Source organism: Podarcis filfolensis (genome assembly GCF_964270895.1).
Source record: "Podarcis filfolensis genome assembly, chromosome: 3".
Classification (NCBI taxonomy): Eukaryota; Metazoa; Chordata; class Lepidosauria; order Squamata; family Lacertidae; genus Podarcis; species Podarcis filfolensis.
Genome location: NC_139606.1, coordinates 76,806,836 through 76,824,996, shown reverse-complemented (window position 1 = coordinate 76,824,996; position 18,161 = coordinate 76,806,836). Strand labels below are relative to the sequence as shown.

The 18,161-nt window shown below is 40.8% G+C and overlaps 1 protein-coding gene across 10 annotated transcripts in view; it reads left to right on the top strand.

The window, feature by feature from the left end:
• ARID4B (AT-rich interaction domain 4B) overlaps nt 1-18,161 on the top strand; it is an 84,485-nt gene that overhangs the window by 17,079 nt on the left and 49,245 nt on the right. For all 10 annotated transcript variants that reach the window (XM_083605996.1, XM_083605991.1, XM_083605997.1 and 7 more), the window contains exons 3-4: nt 13,209-13,319; nt 14,772-14,837. In XM_083605996.1, the coding sequence (XP_083462122.1) occupies nt 13,209-13,319; nt 14,772-14,837 (177 nt within the window). The remainder of the gene's footprint in view (nt 1-13,208; nt 13,320-14,771; nt 14,838-18,161) is intronic.

Sequence of the window (18,161 nt, the reverse complement as noted above, 5' to 3'; positions counted from 1 at the left end):
TTTTAGTAGGGGACAGTTCTGCTCGACTGAAATCTCTAGCAGTATAGTAATATTACCACTACATAAATTTACAGGAAGACCAATTTGTACAACTCTAATAATCCCGTTTCCACTGTGCAGCTAAAACTCATTAAGAACTTGAGTGAACTGCCTAGCTTGATACCATCCATAGTATTTTAAGTTCGCAAGTAATGCAGTTAACATGGCAGATGCTTGCAGAGGTTAAGCGATGCACACACTTGAGACACTATGGGGATTCAGTTTGTGTGTCATTCTGTCACGTTTTTGTGGAACAATGTATTTATTCCTTCATATTTCAAGCATTTTAAAGTGTTTTAATGCTGTCTTTTATACTGCTGTAACCCAGTCTGGAAGCTTCTCATGAAGGGATGGTAATAAACCTAAAAATAATAATACTGCCATGTTTGTCGTCTTGGGATCTTTGGTGAGGAAGAATGGGGAATAAATTTAATTAATGTATAGGTTTTTAATAGGGCAGAGGAAGAAAAAGACATTGTTTTATGTACTTTCCTTGTTTGAAACTGTTTAGTCTTTCATGATATGACCCAGCTAGTAGAATCAAGATGAAATGTTTAATGGTGTCGCATCTTGCAGCTTCTCCCAGCTGCTTAGCTACAAATGGTAAAAATGTTGGGTAGGTGTGTTAGCAAGCAAGATATGGGAGGAAATAATGGGATTGTTTGTTAGTTCTTGTGTGTGATATACGGGGTGCTGAGAACGCACAAATATCCGTTTTGCTTGCTTTTATATGTTTTTATACTGTTTTATTGGTTTTTAGTTGTATTTTTGTTTTAATGGATATTGTTCTTATGTACTACATAGTGTGCACTGCTTAGAGATTTTTGAAATATTAAGTGGTTTAGAAATGCATTCAAATAAAATAAATATTAAGAGCCAAGATCAAGGGGGAGGGACTGGGAGTTAGATAAATAATGTGCTTACTACATGTTCTTCCATGGAGGTTTTTATATAGGAAACACCTGTGTAAGGAGGGAACCCATGAGAATTTGTTCCTGGACCCACTCAGACATAATTACTGATGATAAAGCAAGCCTGCTCCTCTATTCTGTTGAAGACAGCTGTGGCTTCACAGCAGCTGGCCCATCTCCATGTTACTTTTGATTTGTTCTGGAAGCTGGAAATGTCTGGTGCAGTTTCTCAGAATGCTTTGGGAAGTTGAAAGGAGTTGAAGGGTGGTACATGAGGGAGCTGTGGGAGCAGGAGTGTAGCTTGGGAAAATTGGAAAGCCAAACCTCTGAAAGGCCCTAGAAAGCTGATTGTTAGGCTAAATAGAATGCCAGCATATTGGCAGATTATTGGAGAGCCATTCTATATTGTACAGAGGCTAGACACTGCAGTGGCCCTGAGCAGGAACCATAGCACACACAACAATAAATTCATGTAGGCCTAAAGTGAATAAACTTGCATCAGTTGTAATAATCCTAAATGTTGCTTGATAACTGCATATACCATTTTTACAAACAGGATGATTAAAACTGTTCATTTACTCTGTGTGTGTGTGTGTGTGTGTGTGTGTGTGTGTGTGTGTGTGTGCCCCCCGCCGCCAATGGAGAGCTGTGAGATTTAAGAACTATGGGGCACTTTATTACAGTGATACTGTACGTTTGAAGCAAAATACTTTTTTGGGGGGGAATTCAATTTCCATAGCTTATTATCAACATATTTATTTCATCTGCACCCTCCCATATCAGGTTTGGGGAATCTTTGACACTCTAGTTGTTGCTGAACTACAACTCCCAGCAGCCCCAGCAAGCTTGGCCAATGGGAGTTGCAGCTCAAGAACATCCGGATTGCCAAAGTTTTCCCACATCTGCACAATATAATAGTCAAGCTGTAAATCAGTAATAGAAGCAAATATCTATGGACATGTTCTAACCAAGGGTGGACACTTCCAAGTTCAATTTATTTCAAGGAAAGCAATTTGGGTCCAATGCAGATTTACCAAGCCATGAGCCAGCTTCAGAAATGTGTGCATATTTTCCTTCTTCCCTTATCTTTCTGTAGTGAATTCCTCTCCTCCCTCCTTTGCTTGCTCTAAACATGGTTTAGATTCATCAGCTGGTGACAACCATAGTTAAGGCTAATCAACTTTGATATAGAGCAAGGGTTACAAACAAATTCTGGTTTAGAGAATCCTAGTTATCATGGCCATGGCTAATAGTGATACAGATGTGCTAAATGATTGTTGAGGCATGTACAAGAAGAGAGGGCTGTATTTGCTCCAAAGTAGGCAAGTAGGTCTTATAAGCATGCCTTAGACTGGTTTTCTGTTTGTAGGGAGCCATCATTACATCTGCATTGAACTATAACCATGTGCTAAACTTTTTTCTTGAGTGGAACATGGGGTGGGGCTTGGTGGCTTTGTGTTGAGTAATTACTACCATTTCAGTCACAACAGACAACTCTTAATCTCAGTGATCAATAAGCCTCTCTATATAACACATCAGCCATAGACCCATCAGAAGGATCTGAGTCCCAGTGTGATACCAGTAATTCTACATAGACAGTGCTGAGGACACTATCTCCAACATATTTTGATTGGTGCCTTTGTGAAGGAATTGAAAAAAGTATCAGGCAGCATTCCTACAACCTAGGCCTCCTTCTCCAAAGCACAACACCATAACCATACAACTACAGCAGTAGAGGAAAGAGATACACAGTGAGTTCTTTGGAGTCTCCCAAGAGCCCAGTCAATTTCATGCTCCTTTCATCTCCCCACCCTGTGTGCATCACCTTGAGGAATACCAGCCATAGAAACCTGAAGAAGGGACCATATGGGGAAGCTATTGCCCTATGAAAAAGTGCATGCTTCACATACAAGAGGAGGCAGGTGTGGTAGCCAGTTACAGTGACTGATGAATAGCCCATTAGACTTTCTCAGGTAACTGCAGGTATACCCATGCCCCAAGGTGTCTTGGCAGTGCTAGTTTCCACAATAATAGCACATTCACCATGCTGGCAGTAGCTGTGAGTTATTTTCATGACATGGAGCTATTTCCATATACCTGATTAGTCCACCTGGCTACTTAGGCCGTTTACCCATTGAAGGAGATAATGTAGTAATTAACTCACCTATATAGTTTAGCGAATTGTAATGAACTCTATTCAGTTTGTCTGTTCTGTTCCACATGCTATAGCTCTTATCCTGCAAAGAAAAGGAGCCGTTAGTGTTTAGCTAGAAGTAGTAGTAGATGGAAGTGTTCACCAGTAAAAGTAGTTGGGCTCCCCACAGTGTTCCCTGGCGCAGTGTGAAAGAGTGGGTTGGTTGGCTCTCCTTCAGCACATGTGTCACATTTTTTATCCCTTGTTTGAGTGATACACTGTGGTTTAAACCACTGAGCCTATTGGGCTTGCCAATCAGAAGGTCAGCGGTTTGAATCCGTGTGACCGAGTGAGCTCCTGTTGCTCTGTCCCAGCTTCTGCCAACCTAGCAGTTCGAAAGCATACTAGTGCAAGTAGAGAAATAGGTACAGCTGTGGAGGGAAGGTAAATGGCATTTCCATGTGCTCTGGCCTCTGTCACGATGTTCCCTTGTGCCAGAAGCAGTTTAGTCATGCTGGCCACATGACCTGGAAAGCTGTCTGTGGACAAATGGCTCCCTCAGCCTGAAGTGAGATGAGCACTGCACCCCATAGTCGCCTTTGACTGGACTTAACCGTCCACAGGTCCTTTACCTTTACAATCTGTTGAGTTTCATTTGTTAAGCAAGTACACAATAGTGGAAGGAGAAACAATGTGTGTCCATGAATATTTGATTTTTTTGCATACCTATCTCCCTTCTGGGGAACAGGACAGGAGAGAGTGCAGGAATACTCATTTGAGCAGGGCTGGCCTGAATCCTTTGGGCGCCTCAAGCAAGATGTGCTACTGATGCCTCCTCATCCATGCCCCATGGGGTGGGAGGAGACCAGTGGCAAAGCAGCTACTCTGGGGGAACACCCCCTTTTCTCCAAGAGTCTTGGTGAAAGGGAGTCTTCCTCAAGGTATTGCTGCTGTTCTCCTTATCTTTGGCTTTCAGCTGTTTCTTTGGCTTACCTGCATTGGAAGCCGGGTTGTCTCACTTCATTGGTGCGCCCACGTGGCACACATTTCTAACCACTTTCCACACCTCAGAATTTGCTGCCTGAGGCAGCCAACTCATGGTATAGCCCAACATCCTCTAAGCCACCCTCCCTTGCTTACCTTTTGTAGGGTTCCTTGCACTTGCAGCCCTGGGTACAACAGCAGATTTCTCATAGTTGTTTGTATTGTATCTGGAATCCTTTGGCAGGGTACCCATAACAGGTTTTCAGAAGACCGTTCTTCATCCACTCATTACCTTTTTTATCGTTGCTGTTGTTTCTCCTAGGCTGCTAGGTGTTTGTTGGTTGTACACAGTTATCACTCTCTGTTTTTTCTAAAGACAATTATATAGTCCTATGCTACATTTTGATATCTGACTTGTTCCCTTTGTGAAGCCTACACTTGATGCAGTGTGTCAATTGCTACTGAGTTAGGCTGTAACCCTAAACTGTGACTGACAACAGCAGGGCTTTAGGAGTGGAGCAGTCAACACTACATCCACAACCCAACCATTTGTGCTGACCAAGGCAGAAGTGTGAGGGGACAGGAAAGTTTAATATTTGTGCTATTTTTTAAAGTAGAAAAAGGTCATTAGGCATGTCCATGGTTCTTTTAATTACTTTATTTTTTTTACAGATGTGTTGTGTTTTTGCCTGCTCCTTTAATGGTGTTGGAATTGTTTTATATTTTTACCTGTATTGAATCATGTCCTGGGAACATATGGTTAAAATATTAATTTGTTCAAAAAAGGACCATATTCTGAATTGTGTGTGAGTATACACATATGAAGTAACAAATCACGGTTTTGTAATTCATACTTTTTTCATTTGCTTGAACTTATTTTATACTCATGATTTTGTCATTCTAGCACATAGAATAACATGTGTATAATACATAGCAGTAATTATATATTATTTCATAAATGCTAAGCATTGAAAAAAAATGGCAAAACTGCTGAAAACAGTAGTACAAAATGCAGTGATACTGACGGTCCTATTTTAAGCTGCTTCCCATGCTGCAGAGGAATAAACACCCACGCAGTAGTGTCCAAACTTTTTTTCAAAGAGGGCCAGATTTGATGACTTGAAGGGCCGTGGGGGCCGACCAAAGGGCCAACCAAAGTTGAACTTTTTTTAGGATTGAAGTTAAGCTTTTTTAGGGTTGGAGTTGTTAAGGTTTTTTAGGATTTTACCCCAGGTAATAAACTGCCACAGGGGCCAAATTAAAACGACCAACGGGCTGGATTAGGCCCTGAAACAGACTTTGGACATGCCTGCTTTAGGGAAAGAAACCATGTGTGTGAATACATTTGGTTATGAATGGCTTTCTCTTGCTTCTTGACCAATTTTTAGAATACATGGAGGCGGCAGTTGTATTGAAGTAAACAGTAACTTTTGTAGATATTTATTGTTACATGCTTGCTTTTTGTTAGAAAAGGTAATGTGAAGTTGTTCTTAGTCTGGAATTATTTCTGTTGTATCTTCATAATTTGTTTTGATCACACTAAAGTGTACTCATCATATAGATAGGATTATGCAATCCGCAAGTAGTTCATGCTGGCCACTTCCCTTGCTCTTGCCATGGACCTTGGAGCCAGGAGGACAAGGAGAGGGAGAGGCCCAGGAGCACAGTTGCGGTTGTGGGGGGAAAGAACTTAGAAGTGGCCGGCTTTGTTGGAATCCTCCCTCCCTTTGCATAAAGTTAACGGCAACAAAATAAATGTACATTTGAGTTAATTGAGAATCCAAGAAGGCTATCTCCACCCAACCTTCTTTACCCACCTGAAGCCACAGTAGAGCTTCGCATAATAACTAATAGTGGCCAGGGACCATCCAGGACCAGGAGTACACTAATCCAAGTTTAGATAGCAACAGTCACCTCTTTGGGCTCTGCTCCTATATTTTTTTGAACAAAGACCACAAGAGGTTGTGCATAGTCCAGGGAGCCTGTTGCTGAGATTCTTGGTTCAACTAGAACTCTCCAAGATGAAGTGAAGGAGGCTTACAGGGGTGGACAGGGAAAGCTCTAGCATATATGTTGGTGATAATCAAAACACATGCTACTCACTAGCATATTGATAGCATACCCCACTCTAACCCAAATAAAATAATCTTGTTGACTTTCAGAAGAAACCCAAACCCCATACCCTTATACAAGGACAAAGGCACATTACTCATAGTCTGTGTTAATGAAGTGAAAAAAGAAGCCTGTGTGCATTTTCTAAAGACTTTCAAGCTTGACCTCTTTTATCGGCAAAGCAAGATTATTTTGCTGAAAACAGTTTGAATGGGCAGAAACATCCTGTGGCTTGGATTTCTTCCTTGTGGCATGACATTGAATTAATTACACTCAGGATGTCCCAGGAATTCTCTACCCTTGTCTTTGTCATGAAAGTTACTCAGGTACCTGACTGGACCCTCTCTGAAAACATCTTTTAACGTTGTTTTTTCTGTAGCTGGGGGCATGAGTCATCCCCACTGGATTCAGTCTTCCCCACTCAGACTGATCCTTGCTCCTCGACATGCCAGTCTCTTACTCAGGAGGCTGCCACACAAGTTCAGCTGTCTTGGAACACTCCTGGAAAGTCTTTTCCAATCTCTCTTTTAGTATTCTTTTAGTCCCCTTGCCTCAATGGATCACAGAAGCTTGCTCCTTTTTGTCCCTCTTCCATTTAGACTTTAGCTAGATTCCTTACCTCTTACACCCTTGCCAATTGCCTCCAAACCATGTTTGTTATTTTGTTTCACTGGTATTAATGAACCTCTGTACAAAGGCACCAGCCAGTGTCTTTATGAAAGAAGGTGAGTGAGTTGGGCTCATGGGCTACATTATTCACCACTCCATCACAGCCTGAGCCTTATCAGAGAGAGGGAGCATTTCCCACAACATGCATAAAGCAATCATGAAGGAAGTGTGATTACCCTTGTGCCCTTTTGTGGAAGGGTCCCCTCCCATCACAAAGAAAACTCAGTAAATTTGAGATAAGCAACACCTTCTCATCCCTTCCTCACCAGGACAGGTAACCCCTGCATCTCAGCTTTCCTACTCTTCTCTGTTCTTCACATTTCTCTGAACTCAAGAGAGAGGACAGCTACTAACCTTTTTTGTTGTTGTTATTGTTCCTGGTTCTTTCTCTTTTCCCACAGTAAAGTTCAGCTTCACTTTTACTCTTTCCCCTTCATCTTGGTGATTAAGCCATGGGTAGGCAAACTAAGGCCCGGGGGCCGGATCCGGCCCAATCACCTTCTAAATCCGGCCCATGGGCAGTCCAGGAATCAGCATGTTTTTACATGAGTAGAATGTGTGCTTTTATTTAAAATGCATCTCTGGGTTATTTGTGGGGCATAGGAATTCGTAACTCATTTCTGTGTTTTTCTGTACTAGAATTTTAAGCCAAAAACCTGCCTTGTTGTTTATTTGTTTATATTGGCATATAATCTTTACATTTATTTATATATATTAATTTATAAATAAATATTGTATTTGCAGCTGCATCATGTTAAGAATACTCCATACTAAAGCCCCCAAATTTAAGTCAGTACAATTCTGTTTGTGTAAGCACACTAGAAGTACGAGAACTGGGGGAGAAGAGGGTAAGAGGGTGACTAGAGCAAACCTATCTGGACTGAGCTCAACTGAACACAGGGGGTTGTATTCAATATATTGCTAAAGTGAATGTTCTATCAGCACAAAAGTTTCTGCTTGTGGGACGGAACACTGTTCCCTGCCTTGCCCCTTAAATCTGTTCTGGATGTTTCCCCAACCCTCCAGAGCAGATTTGCAGACTGCACAGGCGAAGAAGAGGGGAGAATCCCTTTGTGCTCGTGCTAATCCTTGAGCTTGCACAAAAAGTTGAATACTTCCCAGAGTTCTAGTTGTTTACTTTTCATGCAGGTTCAGATACATGTGGGATGGGTTTTTCTGCATCAAAAAGGGGAGAAGGGGACCTGGAGTCCTAGGAGAACCAAGTTTTCCCACCATGGGAAATAAGTGCAAAGCACCTAGAATGAAAGAGAGGTTCCATGTGCAACATTTTGGTTGACATTCCTCACTTTGATGAATGCTAATTAGTAGTGATATGTTTACTGGTGCTCAGAGTGCCTCAGGCATCGTTTCCTTCCCCAAAGCTGTAAGATGGCCAGTTAGTAGATACACCTTGTATGGCTTGATTGCCACAGGAATCAGGCAGTGAGGAAGACCCCTGCATATTCCAGTTGTCACCTCTCTCTGCATAACTTGTGAGAGTCACTCCTGCTGCAGATGCTAAGGGATGAGCTTGCTCTGGTTCCCCTGATTTCACCTGTTTAGTTCATCTTTCCAGACAAAATGGGATTTCATTGAGTCAGATACTGTACTGGCGCAGACTTAAATTGGCAGCAAGAATGAACTCCTTGGTATAACATCATATTAAAATTACATTTTTGAGGTGCATCTCCAATTGTATTCCTGTTGTGTAGCCTTAATCAAAGAGTAGCGACTTTCCCCCCATTAACACCTAATGTGAATGCATGTGTGAAACATAATGTATTACTAAGCCATGACAGGAGGATATGTTGCCTGTTCCACCTTGTCTCTCTTATGTCATCTGAAATGTTATACCATGTCAGGTCTTTGAATGCTTTGGAGATGATGATATGTTTATACATGTCTTAGTTTGCATTCTTAGTTTTGTTGGCAAGTGTGTATACGGTGCCAAAAAGAAGTTTTTGACACACATTGTAACCCACATGAAATTCATTTGAAATTATTCAAAGACTGATTGGACTTCAATGAAATGTATAGTTGCTGTGTCTAGCAGTATTTGTTTTTCCTCCATAAGCCACATATTTTTATCTGTGTCTTTTTGTGGGATTTCTTTGGCAGAAACAATTCCTGGCATGTTAGAATGTGAAGGGTTCCTTCTCACCAGCTGAGTCTTTCAGCTGGCTGGGATCACCAAGTACCGTAGTGGTAATAACCCCTAGTATTCTAAATCACACCTTTTAGTTAAGATTTTGAAAAATATTTCTTTTAGATGCTACATTGGGGGGGGGGGTGCGGGAAGACAAATTGTCTTGTATTTATTATGTATCAAATGTTTCTGTTGCTGTTTCTTAATCTTTGCATGATCATGGAACTCAAAGTACTTTCCTAAAAAGCCAATAATTTTCATTTAACTAGAAGAATCTTTTTTGGTAGTTAAAGCAGAACACTGTTAACAAAGAATATTGTTGAAACAAAATAAAAAAAAAATCCTTCCAGGACCAACTAAGTTTGTTATTGGTATGAGCTTTCGTGTGCATGCAACTTTAGTTTTCATTTCCCTCTACTCCCAAATATATCTAGTAGGTGGAATCCAGGCTTGCCCTCTATGAATAGAAGGACTCAGTGTTAGAAACTGGGGAACGCTAGGAGCCCCGTGGCTCCTGAGACCTAGGTTGTGGGTGGCAAAACAAAATGTCTAGGCATCTTGGGGGGGGGGCTGCCCCGCTACCAGACCAGGCAGCCTCACAGTGCAAAACAAAAACAAAAAAACAGGGTAGTGCAGCAGCAAAAGACACGTGTTGTGCTTTGCTGTGACATCACACCTCCCTTGAGCAGGTGAGATAGTCTCTAGCTATAGCAGCGCTGCTATTCAGTCATGTCAGGTCTTACACTTTACAGAGTAAATGCTTGTGGATGTCAGTTGCGCTACAGCAGCCCAGCTGGTATAAATTGATGGTGGATTGGATTGGAACCTCATATAACAACTTTCATAAGTCTGAAACATCTATGATGGTTACAGTGTAATTTTGTATCACAAGGCTAGGCAAAGTTGGCATGGTTTTTATTTGGGCAAAAATTTTAACCCACCCAGAAAAACCATGCACGTCTTAGTTCTTGCTTTTCTGGGGTTTTATTGTTCCATTTGGATCTGTTGGGTGTTAGCCAATGATGTTGTTCCGCTAACACAAGAACATTTGACTGTGCAGAGGAACTTTCCCTTGCTCTCCTCTTGCACCTCCCGCCCCCCAAACCTGTTCTGGGGTGTTCCTTCAGTGTTTGATCCCTGTATGGGACAGCTGCGTATTCCTGCATTGCAGGGGGTGGACTAGATGATCCTCAGGATCCCTTCCAACTGTATGATTCTATGTCTATGTCTGAACCCTCCAGAGCAGATTTAGGGAGGATGTGTGGGATATGGAAGGAGAGGAGATTTCCATTCTGGTGTGTGTGGGGGGGTGTAGTGTTTGCTGTCTTTTTATAAACTGCTCATAGACTGTTCTGGTATGAAGCAGTATATAAATGTATTTCATTGATAGGTTGAGAGTTAAATTATCTTCTTTGATCAGAACTGTTTACACAGAAGGCTGTAGTGTGCTAGCAGCTGGTCTTGGGGAAACTGCTCAGTAGCAAAGCAGCACTTTTCTTTCCCCCTCTCTATAGCTTTGTGCACTTACACTACAGCTGCATAATTCTTAGAAAACGCCTGGTTCTTCAGAGCCAGGATTGCCAGCAGCCACAGCTGAGCACTATGATGAGTGAACTCCTAGCTCTTTTAAGCTAACAGGCAGATAACAAAAATATTCTGCCATAGGTATGCTAATTAACACATCTATTGTGATTTTTGTTGGAAAAAACAATGTAATCACAAGGCAAGCCACAAGTGACAGAATGTAATTGTCTGATAAATAACACTGTGCTATATTTCCCAACAGTTGTATGCAGCTACCATTTTCTGCACACAACTGGCCCTTTTATTTCCTGTTTCAAGGAAGGCTATATTTTATACAACACAATGTACATCATTAATTCTATAAAGGATTATGTTGCACTGTGTTTCATTTTCATGTATAAAAGCTTGGATAAAAAATTCATGTTCAAACTGAGCCCCCACCTTGTAAACAGCCTAAGCTTGGTTGGTTTCCTTGCCAAATCTATAGAAATCTTAAAAGTGGTTTTAAGAAATGGGATCAAATTCTGTTTGTTGGACAGTGTGACTTCAATATTTTATAGAATACTTCAAGCTCAAAAGCTTTAAAAAGGATATTGGCCCAAACAAAGATATCAAAAGCTGGGTTTTTACACACCAAATTAATGTTTCTTGATTCCATCTGAAACAGATCTATTCATCTTACAGTTTATTAGGGGAAGCACGTTGATAGCAGAATTAGTGCCTGTTGAAATATTTCTGTGCTCTTGATAAGTGTAAGAGCCCGATGCAAAAAAAAAGAGCAAATAGTTTTTGAGAAAAATAATTTTACAGCTTATTCACCAAGTTGATTCTCACAGTTCCTTGGGGAAAAAATAGGAGAGGTAGGGAATGATTGGTGCATTTAAAAAGTGCACCGATATTTCTAGATTCCTAGGTAATAGAAACAAACAACTTTTTAGATTTACACCATGTCTTACTGCTTTTCCAATTTAAAAAAAAATCTAAAAGATTGTGTGAGCTTTGAATTAGCAATAAGCTTATACAGGAAGCAAAAGTTATTTGTGATGGGAGGCCTGCACTTTTACTGTTTGGGAAAGAGGTGACCCATGTTGCCTAAAGCACCTGTCCCTCAGCAGTCTGTGCCTGAATGTCTAGCCCCTTGCCCAGCAAAGAAGGGGCTTGCTTTGCAGTTTAGATTTGGAAATTGGCTCCCTGAGGAGTTCCCTGAAGAATCTGCTGCACCAACAGAAGTTAGGCAGAGACTGCAGAGCAGGCTGCTCCACCTCTTCCTTGTTGGGTCCTGATCTAATTTCCCTCCTCCTGAGTTTAACTTCAGGAAGGGATACCACAAGCAGACAGGCAAGTGTCTGGCTCACTGCTGGTTCAGGGCTTCGAGCCTGGTTTATTCATGCCTGAGAGCCAGCTGTATATTTATGGTGTCTCCCGCATCTGGGCAGAAGAAGACAGGAGCGCTTGCAGTTCAGCCCATAAAGTACAGCCTAAGAGCCTGGGAGCACCTTCCTCTTTGTTCTTCCTTGTGTGCTTGTGCATGTCTTGCCACCTCCCTCTCCCTCTCCAGCAGCTGTGTGAGCTCTGAGTGCTGTCCCTGTCATTGCTGCCCTTGGATCCCTGCACTAATGTTAGTTAGGGGCTTGGAGACACACAGGAAGCAGCCATAGACACCACCTCACCAGCCCTCATTATTGACACCTCATATGATCACACACTGTCCCATTAGATCCATTTCTGTTGAAAAATATTGCGGCTTGGGGCAAGACAGGTGCACAGCTACTGTAGGTGTGGGAGTGGGGAGAAAAGGGCAAGAGAAGGCAGGGGAAATGGGGGAGCAGCTCTGATTCGCTCTAGGAAAAGCAGCTTCCCTGAGCTGTCAAGTTGAAAGGATACATTCAGGCATAATATTTGTAACATTTAACAACTTTAAAGATGTGCCCCCCTGTAATTTTTGTAACAATATTCTATACCATCTCTATGGAAATTTCCTTGGTCTCAGGGTCAGGATCTAGATTAATATTGACTGGCTTAGCTATTTTTGATGTGATCAATGTCTAGCCAAGGTCTAAGCAGGTTAGGTTTCTAGTTACTTAAACAGGTCCTGTTTGACAAGGATAGAAGGAGATGAAATTTGCCAGGCATAATGCTTGGGAACTGAATGAATGGAGAACTATCATGAGCATGATTCATAATTTACTTAGAACAATATGAGGACTCTTTTTTCAAAAGTTCCATATAGAATCATAGAATTGTAGAATTGGAAGGGACCCTGAGAGCCATCTAGTCCAAACCCCGTGATGCAGGAATCTCAACTAAATCATACATGAAAAATGGCTATCCAGCCTCTGCATAAAAAGTAGAGTACATCACCTCCCCAGGGCATCTATTTCACTGGCAAACAACTTTTATCGACGGAAAAGGCTTCCTGATATTTAGCCGGAATCTCCTTTTTTGTAACTTAAAGCCATTGGTTTGGGTCCTACCCTCCAGAGCAGACTAAAACAAGCTTGTTCCATCTTCCATGTGTCAGCCCTTTAGATATTTGAAGATGGCTATCAATTTCAATATTCCCATTGAAAAGTTTTCACTGAAATTTAGTAGTGGATTGCTTATTCTTATAAGTGTAATAATTTTGCCTCTTTTGAAATATCAGGGGAGACATTAAAAGCCAGTTGTTTTCCTTTTTCTTCTCTTCTAGGCCCTTGATGAGCCTCCATATTTGACAGTGGGCACTGATGTGAGTGCAAAATATAGAGGGGCCTTCTGTGAGGCCAAAATCAAGACAACAAAAAGACTGGTCAAAGTCAAGGTATGTATGTGTGTAATTTTTCATTTAAAAAATAGAATATATTCAGAGCACTCCACAATGTATGGGTCTTGAAGTGAGGCATTTTAAGAGGGATGAGTTAGTGAAGTACTTCACTAGGACTGAGTGCTCAGTTGTTCTCCCTCTCCAGTAGATTAACTTCCTAACAGTTTCTAAGATCACTTTGAGGGAGGGACACAAATGATAAGCAGCACCAAAATGTCATTAGTGTTGTTTTAAAAGCAACACCAAAATGTAGACATTGCATAATCATTTAATAATCCTGCTAAATTTCATTATGCCACCAATATATCTGAAAATAAAGAAAAGCTATAGCCCTCTTCAGGTGTTCTGATTAGGATTTGGGGAGGCTACAGGGATAAGCACACTACATCTGTTTGTTTCCCTTCTTGTTTTGTCACCCTTCACAAGTTGGAAGGCAAAGTTTTGAAGCAGGAAGCCTCATGTGGTGGATGTTCCCTGTGTATTTCAAAACCCTGCTTTTATAAAATAATCATTTGTATTAATGTAAAGTGCTGTTTGTTTTTAAGCAGTTTAGTTAATCAGTTAAATCCAAATCTCCTGCTCAAAACACTCAAGTTCTATGGGATTCAGTTTTCTATAAATAGACAGTATAAATGTATGTATCTTCTATTGTTTGTGTGTAATACTTCAGTCATAAGCTAATGGTGTTATTACTGATTACTTTTCTGTGCCACCCTTCCTTCAAGGAGTTAGGGAAGCATGCATGTGATAATCTCATAACAATTGATGCTGCTTCATGGCTGAGCAGGAATATGAACAAAGGTTTTCTTAGTCCAACTCCAGCACTGTGTCCTTTGCATTACGTCTCGTTTTCCTTTATAAGGGAAAAAAGCAAAATAAATTAATGGAGGTTATAAAATGGGTGGCGCTTCTAATATTTTAGATTTTAGTGGCAAATAGGGCCATAAATAGGGGAGACATGTTATATATAGTTATTTGTCTGCTAGTGGCATAATTTGCAGCTACTGTAGACTGGCTAAGCTCAAACTCAGAAATATCTGTACACCATGTGGGGATGTTGAAAACGGATGTGCCCTAGTTGTGGAATGCCCTTCTGTTAGATGTATGTTTAGTGCCTATTATTTTTTCATTTTGTTGCCAAGTGAAAAAACTATTCATTTGCCCAGGCAATTGTAGGATATTAGCTTTATTTATTGCCTGAGGTTGCAGGCCCACTCTGTCCTTGAATAAAGGCCTGTATTTTAATGATTTGGGCTTTAATCATATTTGCTCTTATTATGAAGTGGATTTTTAAAATTGCAATTTGGATGAGTTTTAATTGTATTGTTCACCACCACAAGATTGGTTATAATGAAGGGTGGCCTAGAAACATCCTAAATAAATAAATAGTAAAGATAGCTATACGCACACTTGCTCTGCTTTAACAATCCTTTAAATTGTGCTTTCCAGGTAACATTTAGGCATGATTCATCAACTGTGGAAGTTCAGGATGATCACATAAAAGGCCCTTTAAAGGTAATATATTTGAATGATTAACCATGAAAAATATTTCCTAACAAATCAATATATTTACAGTGATGTATATATATATATAAAGTTATGTGTAATTATTGAATAATCCTACTACATTGCACCACAATTACCTTGTGAAGAATGAACAGTTATTATTTAAGCAGGATATAATATAGTTTGCATAGTATTAAAATCTGAGCTGTTCTGATCGATAGAATTTAAGTAGAGTAGCTTGTTTCTGGCATGGTACGTACAGTGATAGAACAGATTCTGCAAATAAATGGGTTGGGATCCAAAGGATAACACACAGTGTTCTGGCCTCTCCCTTTCACTGCAGCTTCCTGGGCTTCCCTTCCCCAGCCCAGAAAAGCCACTCCTGAGGGTCAGGGAAAAGTACAGAATGGTGTGCAATATGTGTGCCAGGAATTGACAACACACATTGCTATGCACATGTGGAAGTGTCTTCTGTTCACTTATTGGCCTCTTTGGATCTCGGATCAAGTGTTCTGTACGGTGTCTTGGCGTAGCTTATGCCATTTCTTCTGATGAAAAATTTAGGCCAGGTCTAGTATGCTGTGCGGAGAGTCATGCAAGGGACCTGTGTTAGTCTTTTTGAATTTAAGTCTCCCGCACCCCCTTTGGACCCCTGGACCACATCCCCATCCCCTATCACAAACTGCTTTTGATACACCCCTCAGTTTGAAAAGTGCTTGTCATGTGGTTCAGGGGCTGCTGTACAAGGACTAAAGTCTTGAGCCCCCATTAATAGCTATTAGATTTTTGACTGAGCATGTTAAGGAAAGTGCCTGGCTGGGTAATTTTTTAGAGTCCAGGACAATTCTGGTCTGTGGGGGTTGGACTAGATAACCCATGTGGTCCCTTCCAACTCTACAATTCTGTGATTCTATGATTCTTTATTTACAGAAATTTCTTGAAATGATTGTAGTGAATGAATAAGTGTAGGAAAATGTGTTGGGAATGGATAATCTTGTGAATTTTGCCATGAAGACAAATGAGCAGGATACTTAAATCCCTGTCAGTTTCTCCTCACAGATCTTTCATTAAAATCCATGTATTTTTTTCTGTTTTCCAGTTGTTTGGCACATCTAAAACACATAGTTTGCAATTAACTACATTCAGAACTGCATGCCTGCAAATATTACTTTTTATGGAATATATAGTGTTGGCTTTGAGATTAACAATGAATTTATTATTTTAAGCAGTATCAAAGTTTTAGTTTTAATGGGACAGACAGTGACTGCTGCCCACAGTGGCCTTGACCGTATTGATGCAGCTGCATACTTTTCTCACTCCCACAGTTGTTGGATAGGTTTCCTTAAATCCAGTAGCTGCCAGCAAAGCTGTTTGTTAGTTGGAATTGTTGGTTGCTGCTGCAGAGCAGTGAAGAGAGAAGGGAATTCCTGTTCTTATCTGCATGTTCTAGGAGGCAGGGGAGCATTGTGATCAGCACTGTGGAAGTACACTGTTGCTGACAGGCAAAAGGGGTTGTTATACTGGCAGTCAGCAACCACACACACACACTTTCACAGTGCAGACTGTGAGACCCCTTGCTTCAGCACCAGCTCCTAATGTTTATGACAAGAACTATCCTATCTCCCCGTCAGCAGCTTCTAGCAGTGCTGCTCAGCTCACTGATTCACTGGCTGGTGCTGCGTAAACAACACCATATGCCTGGTTCCAACCAGAAGAATGAATAGCTTAGAGACTTCTCATAAACTTAAGTACTTTTATTTATATGCCGCCTTTCCATAGTTAAAGCTATGCTCAAGGCACCTTACAATATAAGAAAAAGACATAATTACAAACATAAGTAGTCATCAACAATAAAGAAAATGCCAAAAAGTACAAAACCAAATTGAAAAAAGATCCACTTAAATCATAGTATCTAAAACAAAGGTGCAAAATAAATAATATCAATAAGAGCAACAACCCCCCCTCCCCAACAAAAGTACCTAGGCAACACCCCAGCGTAAGCAGCCTCAGCTATTGTAGCAGGAGTCAGTCAACACCCTGCCCTCCCAGGACAGGTGGGGAAAAGGCCAGCAAGGCAGGGAGCAGGTCTTCCAGGATTCAATGGAGTTCTCATAAGCACATCCTGCTTCAGCCAGAGATGACCTGCTATCCCTTTTCTTGCAACATCTTTCACTTTTCGTGGTGTGACGCAAAGAATATGTTTGGGAGTTAAATCCTGCTGCTTTGGGTGTGTTTCCCTGTTTCCTGGTGGAAACAAGCCAATGCAGGATTTAACTCTGCCCTCCTACCCCTCAGGTGATATAAAAAATGATGTCAGCTTATGGACAGATGGACGTGATTTGGAGGAAATGGCTTGGTGGGCCAAGCGTGCCAAGAGGCTGGAGGTTTCTCATTCCTACCCTAAAATAAGCAAGTGTAACCATTAGACTTTACTGAAATGGTGTGTGTTTTACTTGCTGATTCCTTAAGTTGTTGAATAAAGCTCCGCAGTCACTCGTCTAATAGTGAAAACAGCACACGGCAGAAAAATATTGTTCCTTCTAGAGAACAATGAATGGTAACTGCCATTAAAGTGTAAAACAAGTGGTAGTCAGTATGATGGAGGAAATGTAGTTTCCTTTTTGTTTTCTATAATATTAATTGCTCTATTCATATGAACTTTCCGGGTAGCATAAGACAGGAGACAGAAAGGAAATATGGTGGTTAATTTAAAGAGGCATGCAGCTTTTTTTTTTTTAATAGGAATATTTAAAATACTACTTTAGAGAGAAAATGGGTGACTTTCTCACCCCGTCATCCTCAAAAATCTAATAGCTATAATGATTAGAGATTTTCTTTCTTTAATCTTTGAGATGCAGAGAAATTGAAACATCAGTGCCTACTTGTTTAGACTTTTAAGACAAAGTAGAAAGAAGTTTGTTTTTTGTTTTAGGCAACTATTCTAGGGAATAACTTTGACCGTTAGCTCTTGTTCACCATCTGCTGGCAGTAAGGAAGTAGTAAGTAGGCAGAACAGCATTTCTGAAAAGTGCCTTTTAGAAGCATTTTGGGGTAAAAGTTGGGAAAGCTGTCTTTTAAAAATAATTTAGGCATACCAATTTATAAAAAAACACTGCATAAGCATAATTTTTGTCTACTCCAGGGTAGCAGTTCTATGCTAATTAATTGATTTTCTTTGGCTTATAGTTCTATATACTGAGTTGAATCCAGATTTTTCATGAGTGGAGCTCCACTCATAAGACATTTCTGAAGGGGGATACAGTTTTCACTGATTTATCTTTCCCCTTTCAGCGTCATATCCACCCTGCCACCAACCAACCCCCCTGCTCTGGT